This window comes from Paralichthys olivaceus, chromosome 20 (assembly GCF_024713975.1).
Source record: "Paralichthys olivaceus isolate ysfri-2021 chromosome 20, ASM2471397v2, whole genome shotgun sequence".
NCBI classification, from domain to species: domain Eukaryota; kingdom Metazoa; phylum Chordata; class Actinopteri; order Pleuronectiformes; family Paralichthyidae; genus Paralichthys; species Paralichthys olivaceus.
The window spans coordinates 12,634,419-12,642,782 of record NC_091112.1 but is presented as its reverse complement, the minus strand read 5'-3'; the positions used below and the strand labels follow the sequence as shown (position 1 = coordinate 12,642,782).

Below are 8,364 nucleotides of genomic sequence, written 5' to 3'. Positions count from 1 at the left end.
ATCTTGAGCCCATGTCCACAAATTGGCATTGGCCACTCTGCCCAACCACTGTGAATCAACTGCTCCTTCCTTTCTAATTTATAATCTGAAAATAAACCTTTTATTTATGTTTTCTGGCAGCTATGACTCTACTCCCACAAATAAAGGAATGCATTAACCCCCACAATATCCATCTTTGGCCAAAAAAAGCTCAATGTACATAACTTAAGCCTCATACTCTGGTACAATAAAGCCAACAGCGAAGGAACATAAAGCACACAGCAGCCTCTGGTGGCTGATGGGAGAATATGCCATAATACTAAAACTGTAAAAGCAGATATGTGTTTCATGCAATAGCAACTATAAAATAGGATGTTAAGAGACTGAGGGTTTCCAGAAGCAAATAGCTGACAGATTTTCCCAACAGGAAATCCCTATCTGACAATCTCATCCTCTAAGTGCTTTAAACAGACTCAAGAGTTTGGTACAAATGTTATTGTTCTGTTACACAGTAAAAGACAAAAAACATGGTTCCTGTATATCCAGAACATATTTTTGCTTCTAAAGCAGCAGCAGGGATGAATTGTGTGTGTGTGTGTGTGTGTGTGTGTGTGTGTGTGTGTGAATGGTCGTCTGTGTTTTACGTTATTGACGAGGTGTGCACTGGAACCTAAATGAGAAGTTGTGTTCTTTACTTCTGGGTGACGTAAAGACATTCACAGGTGTGACAACCAGAACCAAGCACTGGTGACTCTGACTTAAGCAGCCTTTACTTTTCTGCGCACGCACACACACACACACACAAAGAATATTCCCATGTACCCTGAACAAACATAACAGAGACATTAGGTCTGTTATTGTTTGCCTTTGCAGAGTGGCTGCAGTACTCCAAAGGGATAAAACTCTCACAGCACCCTGAAGCAGAACTGGCAAGGTGGTACAGAGGACACACTGTGTGTGTGTGTGTGTGTGTGTGTGTGTGTGTGTGTGTGTGTGTGTGTGTGTGTGTGTGTGTGTGTGTGTGTGTGTGTGTGTGTGTGTGTGTGTGTGTGTGTGTGTGTGTGTTGTTATAACTTCCAGGTCGCACAACAGGCTCTTTATTAAGCCTCACTCATCTAAACATGAGATAAAACTATCAAATCAAATATGTTGCATTTATTTGACATAATTAATCTACATAAATTATCATGCCAGACAATTGGCAGCAATATAGAATGTGATCTTAATAAGAAAAAAAAGCAAAACAAGACGAAAACATGATAACATTACAATGTAGGACTTTCCAGCCTTGCACTGGAAAAAAATAAACATGGTCACAGAAGACACATCATTCTTTTTAGGAAAAAGGAAATAAAATGAAATTATAAATGAAGAAAAAGTGACTTTCCATGTGGGATGGTGACAAATTAATAGTCCAAAGTGTTTTTCATTCCTTTACACTGCCAGATGGAACCACAGGTCACTCAATACATTTTTTTGTCACCCATAAAATAATCAAGGTAGCAGAGTTGTGTTATGATGTTGTGTTTACATAGTGTACAGTTTTTCATTTGTCTGGGATGAATCTAAATTGTCTCCTTTCTTCTCCTAACACTGATAGAAGAAAAAACACCGGAGGACAAAGATGCCAGAAGTTATAACTCAATTTTATAACACAAGTCATTGTTCCTTTCAAACTTTTAATGTGAATGATCCAGGCTGTGGTGTTTATACGAAGTCATTCAACTCTAATGTAATATTCAAAATTGCAGGGAAACGTCCTATTGAGATGCTTTGAATTTGGTTAATTCATCCCTTGAGTCTGTAAGTGAAGGCTGTTGCCTGGATAACTTCTCCTTCAGTTCCATTACTCATCTCCCGCTGGGAGATTTTCTTCAATCCTCTTGATGAACTTCATGCGGATTTCTGTAACGTTGTCCCCTCTCAGAGTGTCCTGGACAAACCTCACGTCCACCGCCATCTGGACCTAAAACACGATTCATGATCAGTTATGATGTCATGCACAAAAACACTAACACACACACACACACTTGCGCAGTAGAGACTTTTATCCTCATTGGTTTCTGTTGTGTTGTCTTATTAACTCCACCAAAGAGGGTCTGTTTATTTTTTAATGTCCATTAAATTATGTGGACGTGTGTGGCACGACCCAAAGAAGAACTCATATTGCATTCTTAGTTAGTTTTATTAATTATTAGTAGCTGTGACAGTGTTTAACTCTTTTTTTCTCCTCTATGAAATAAATGTGTATTATTTTGTAAAGGATTCAGACTCTGTTACATATTGACGTAAAAGTGTTGGCCTTACCATCTCCAGTGCTCCTCTGAGGACCCCACACAGCAGGTTGGAGTAGACCAGCGTGTTGTGGTTGTCCGGCAGCTCCACAAAGTCGACCAATGGGTTGTTCTCTAAGATGAGGGAGAATTCATCTCCTGCCGGGCTCCAGTTGGTCACACTGGGGGTGGTTCCCAGGTACATCTTAAATGCAACCTAATGAAAGAAAGCACAACAGGGTGAGGAGTTGATGAACGTAAGTCACAGCAGGATTACTCACTTGAAAAGTAATGTCTCATTGTGAATTAGTTTGTGCCACATCCCCTGAAGATAAGAAAAATACATCTTAAGATTTTAGATTCGGACAGCTACGAAAAGAAACAAGCTGCAAAGCCAAAGATAATGACACATTTTTTCTGTTATATTACTTTATCCAGACAGATGCTAAAACGAACTAAAGTATTATTATTACAGAATACCAAGGTCCAATGCTCTGATCTGTCTTGTCCACTAAGGTTTTGCTATTATGGGAATTTCTCTTGACATCAACTGAGCCTGCAGATCATTGCCAAACCAGTCTGACTGAAAGAATAACCACCTTCACTGATTTTCAGTTTCTTCACAGTAAAAGTCATCATCAAGTGAAGCAGCTGCAGGACACCATGTGTTCATATTAGTGGAATACTGACAGTGTTACCTGTACACACCTGCTTTCTGGTAACCGTTGTCTGTTGCTCCTGTTCTTCTGCAGGACGGACGACAAACTGGCCCATATAAATCAAAATTCGATGAAGCTAGCAAAGTGCCAGTTCTGCCCGTCCGATCAATAACATTATGGAGCGGCAGTAGGAAGATTTTTTATTTGTTAATGTAAAACAGTTGCACGGCCAGTATTCCTGCCTTAAATCAACACAATTATCTTTAAAAAAAACAAAAATCACTGAAATTATAAAAATAATGAAATAATTCATGAAAATCTGTTTTTAATCAAATAACAGGCCTCGTCCGTGTATATTAAACTGAAGAATGACTGAGGTGATTTTGGCAACAGGTCATGTGATATCCTGAGGCAAAGCTGTCACTGTGCCTTCCAAACCGCTGTCCCATAGTGCTCCTCCGTTTACAGACATCACCCTTCACTTCATGACCGTGAGCCAGCTCCCTGAGCTCGCGTAGAGTTACATCTGTGGTATGACTCCCCGAGCGAGCTGCAGCAACACCTTGAAAACAGCTGGAGCGCTGAACACACAATGTTCACTGTCTCCCTGCGTCCCTCTGCCTCTCCACCGAAAAAAAATACAGAGAGGAGAGAGAGACGCAACGTGCTGCAGTTGTAGTTGAGAAACAGTATCTCTGAATACACAGCACCTTTCTCTGGGATGACATTTCATTCCACACGTAAGAGAATCCTCACCTTCTGAGTATCAAGGTAACTATCGCACAAAGCAAAGAGGAATGTGATCTTGGCCTCAAATTTAGGAAAATGCAGAGTAACACTTTCTAGGAGCTTTGTCATCTGTTTGGCCACAATCATCACTTTTTCCCCCTCCTCCTCCCGTCATCCTTCTCTTCCTTCTCTGGTCACTTTTAGGGTGTTTCATCAAGTTCCCTCTCTCTAATTTGTCCTTCCTGTCCTCCCTCATGCTCCTTCTCCCCCCTCCCTTTAATCTTGGTAGAGATCCACGGTCACGCTCTGATTGGCCTGGAACCTTCGCAATTACCTTCGCAATGACATCTGCCGTTTCTCGGAAATCCTGACACCTGCCGATGCTGGAGCGTGCCAGGAAGTCCTCAATGAGACGCACTCCGATGTTATAGCCCCTATGGAAGAGGGAAGGACAGAGAGAGAAGCAAGAGAAGGAGAGATGAGGTTATTTGGCCTCTTCTTAGTCCTAATAGGCTGAAGCATAGACATTCAAAAGGTCGGGTAAAGGCTCATTTATGCAGATACAGACTAAACAGCAGTACCACTGGAAATCATGTGGGGGCAGTGTAGCATCTAGTTCAAGCGAGATGAAAATAAGACACAGAAGAGAACAACAATGCAAATTTTGTGGCTTTCAAGGAATGACACCACAGGTTAACATATGATGTTGACTCGCCTGTTTACACCTCTTTTTTTAAGAGGTACATTATCACAACCTCCTCCACCTTCACCATGTTTATTGTCAGAAACTCTCGACTGTGTCGCCCTCTACCATGCCAAGAAAAAAGACACATGGAAGTATACGGGCAGTGACAGTTTAAGACAGACAGATCTCTTTTTGTACGTAAAGGCAGCATAAATTAGCCTACATTTTCAAGAGAAATCAGAAACTAAATGATTGCAGAATCTAAGAAACATCTACATCAGCTTATATGAAGTCTAGTCCGCCACAAGGATTTATTTTATTGTTGTAAAGACAAAATGAGACAGTGGTGAATGTGTTCTCAGCAGCTTTGTGCTGCAACAATTCACAGACTTTTAAAAGAACACAACCAACCACCACAAACTGGAGGATGAGGAGGCCACAACCCATTAGATGGGAACGACTGTGTAAGTAGCATGTGCGTTTAATCACGGGTGACAGCTTGGGTCGACCGTTAAGAGCTAAAAGACAGTTACTAATGTCCCAAGCAATTTTTGGGTCATACACTTGGAAAATTATGACAATTATGATTGGAAGTCTGAAGCCAACTGATGCGTCCTGTTCCTAACATGGTCTGTCTGTGACCAGTTGGCAGAGAGGGCAGTGCAGACTTGCTGCCTTCTAAGGCCAGATAAGTGAGACCTCATCTCAGAGATTAAGCTTACTACACAAGCAGAAAAGCAAAGTACACTCAGTCCAAAGTACTGTCATCATTTTGAAGTTTTGAGTTATCAACCAATTATTTTAACTAAATCTTATGAGTGTGTAGTAAGACATTCCTGAGCTTTTTTTCTCTCTTAAAAACACATATCAGTGTTCACCTCAAAGCACTGAGAAATGACAGGATTCCTGAGGAACTTCTGACACGTAAGTGTGAGAAATAAAACCTCATTATGTCATCCCTCTGGTAAACTTTGTGCCAAAGTACATTATGAGCAGAGAACAGTAGAATGTGTCAGAGTGGTGGGAAGCTGGGAGCCAAACGGAGACACACAAATCAAAATCCCCCTCTCCTCCCTAAGTTAAACAAGCAACATGTTGGAGAAGGCACCGTGATTTACATTCTCAATATGAACTTAGCGATACATATATTTATACTATGATATATGATTTTTTTGTTTGATAGTTAGCCTAAATGAAAACATATATGTTACCAATAAAGGGTTCATGTCATAATAAACCAATTGAAATTATATATGATCATCAATCAATGTAAAAGACTATCTAAAATAATGTATTGTTCATGTAGCACTATTCCAAACTCAGAAAGCCAATTATTTCATTATTAATTGTTGTAATTATTATTGACCTGTGTCTGTGTGTAAGGATATTTTTGTGTGAGAATGTTTGTCTGTTCCTGTGAGGAGCTTTGAGCATTCCACCTTTTGGTCTCCTCCTGGCTGGGAGGCCTGAGAAATGTCTGCTGCTGTTTGGGTTCTCTGCAACATCCTGCAAGGTAAAAAATAGCTGGCTCTTCCTGTACTACGATGACAGATACCTGACAGAGGAATCTCGGGTCTGTCCTCGGCCTCCACATCTATTTTGTCATTTTTCTCACCTCTTTTGTAGATTTACCCACTTAGTTTTATAAATCACTGAACCTGTAGGACTGAACTACCATTTTATTTTCAACTGTTATTTTACAGAACCAGGGTTAGTTACTGTATTTTTGCTGCTGATCATCATCCCTTTTTTCTCCTGTGATGGTCATGAATTATATAATGTTATTTGTGAGTCAGTTTTTTCTAACTTTGGTTTGGAACCAAGGTGGGAGCATCTTTCCTACTTTTATGCTGCACTCCTACGCCCCACCTTGACAAAAACACAATAGAAGTGCATACTTACATCTTGTCCAGTTGTTTATTGACTTCCTCGTCATTCTCGTAGTCTTTACAAAGCTGAGTGACCAGGGCCCCGTAAGTCAGTGTGAACAGCTCAGAGTTCTAAAAATATAAACAACAAAAAATGTCATGTTATTAAGGCTACCAAAAAAATCAATGGAAGGCTCTGGAAAAAGCCAAGAACACAGATACATTAGGTTTATTGTGTCATGGCACAGCACAAAGCTAACCTCAAGGATATGATAAACACATCAGAGAGTGTCCAGTAAAACTTACATACACAGTCATAACCATTAGCCCCTGGTGATAAGGGTCTTTTTTAATATAGTGTTACTACTTACATTATCTGCCTTAAGTTTGTAAAACACACAAATTGATACAATACTTCAATTGATCACATAGGCAATTTGTTCATTCACAAAGACAACACAAAATAGAGCTTCAGTTTGGTTGTGTTCAGCTTAAAGTGCAATGTCTTCAGTGTGTAGAATTTAGTGACATCTAGAGGTGAAGTTGCATGTTGAATACTCATCATTTCATCCTCCCCTTCCCTACATGACAGACAACCTGTGGTGAACTTGAGTTATCATAAAAGGACCCCCCCCCCCTCCATGTAAATATAAAGAGCCCATTCTATGATGAAGAAAACAACAGTTCATACAATTCAGATGAAACACACCAGTGAAAACTAGGATTACTTTAATTTTAATTTCTGCCAAAAATCCCTTTCACCTAAATCTTACACACTGAGCCTTTAAAATAAAGTACTATTCGAAATAAATAAATTTAACAGAAAGTCTAAATAGAAATGAACGATCACTGGGCCACTTCCTGCTCAGGGGGTTAAACAGGTCAGCGATGGACAGCTCCTGGTGCTGAAATCACATCTAATACTAACGATAACATTAAGATTTGAACTGTTGATAAACACATTTGATTGACATTTAATAACCAATAAATATAATGGATAATATTTCCAGACCAAATACAGCTGTAATACTACTTCTATAGCACTAAATAAAACACTGTACTCCATCTAAACATCGATCACAGGAGAGTCGCTGATTCCTGTCTGTCTTTTTGATTGTTTGATGAAAAAGTCAAAAGTATTTCAGAGGAAATAAAGTTTAGCTCAGCGACAAATATGTTTCAGTCATTTAGTTCTGATTTTGAATTGAACGCAGTGAGAGGGCGACACACGGCTGCACGTGCTGTGTTCAACAATAATCTGAACACGTCTCGTGTTGTTTTAAAGCTGCTCAGATCAAATCCAGCTGCGTCACACAAACATTTGTGTCTGACGAGGACAAGGTGAGACAGAGAGCTAACGCTATTTAGCTGCGGTTAGCATTTAACTAGCTAGCCGTGCTAGATTGGGATCTGACGTAGATGTCCTACCATCTTCTTGCTGTCAGTTGTTCGGTTGGACTGCCGGGACATTGTGGACACGGTTACAGGATTACACAGGAGGCGACTCGATATTAATCCTTTATTTATTTGATTCCGGCTGAACTGTTTGTTTCCGCAGAGCACGGTGCAGACGCTCACTTCCGCCAACGTCAAGCACAACTAGGATGACAGCTCGAACTTCCGGTGTTACCTCACAGCTAAAATAAGCATCGAGGGCAATTAGTAAGAAATTCAAAGCAGGACGGCAACGGATAAAATACATGTAGTTATAAATGAGCTACTGTTACATCTTATACTTCCGAGCAGCGTTAATTTTCAACATATGAAACACGTTTCTCAATTTATTTTGAAGGTGAAGTAATTTGATTTCCGGTAATTCTTTAGCTAACTTTCTCTAACTTGATTTAAACTGTCAACTTTTCTTCTGCTGTTTTACTCTTGACAGGCTCCACATCGCCCTCTAGTGTCCCGGAGAAGAACAGCAGCCCTGAACATCTCATGTTGACCACAGGGTGGCAGTACAGGTCATATATTGACAGTACAATAAAACTAACGACCTGATATTTTCTTTATTGCAGCTTGAAAATATTTTTCTCTATAACTTGAAGGACAATTCACACTTTGGAAGCTTTTGTATTTATAACAATTGTTTGCATTGTTATGCTTGTGTGTCTGTGTCTGTGTGTGTGTGTGTGTGTGTGTGTGTGTGAGAGAGAGAGAGAGAGAGATAG

At 40.0% G+C, this 8,364-nt stretch overlaps 1 protein-coding gene across 1 annotated transcript; it reads right to left on the bottom strand.

Annotated features, from left to right (window-relative positions):
- Window positions 1-1,119: 1,119 nt before the first annotated feature.
- On the bottom strand, window positions 1,120-7,802 carry trappc3 (trafficking protein particle complex subunit 3). The gene is made up of 5 exons (XM_020090347.2): window positions 7,622-7,802; window positions 6,228-6,325; window positions 3,975-4,074; window positions 2,287-2,469; window positions 1,120-1,945 (listed from the first exon to the last, which is right to left on the bottom strand). Exons 1-5 carry the CDS (start codon window positions 7,661-7,663, stop codon window positions 1,826-1,828), a joined length of 543 nt encoding a protein of 180 aa, XP_019945906.1. The 5' UTR covers window positions 7,664-7,802; the 3' UTR covers window positions 1,120-1,825.
- Between the last annotated feature and the right edge of the window lie 562 nt (window positions 7,803-8,364).

Bases quoted from the DNA above. Each gene is read 5' to 3' on its own strand.
- trappc3 (XM_020090347.2), bottom strand. From the start codon at position 7,663: ATGTCCCGGCAGTCCAACCGAACAACTGACAGCAAGAAGATG. The intron at 2,470-3,974 runs GTAATTGCGAAG...TTCTTTCATTAG, and splicing joins CGGCAGATGTCATTGCGAAG to GTTGCATTTAAGATGTACCT. The intron at 1,946-2,286 runs GTAAGGCCAACA...ATCGTGTTTTAG, and splicing joins TCAGAGGAGCACTGGAGATG to GTCCAGATGGCGGTGGACGT.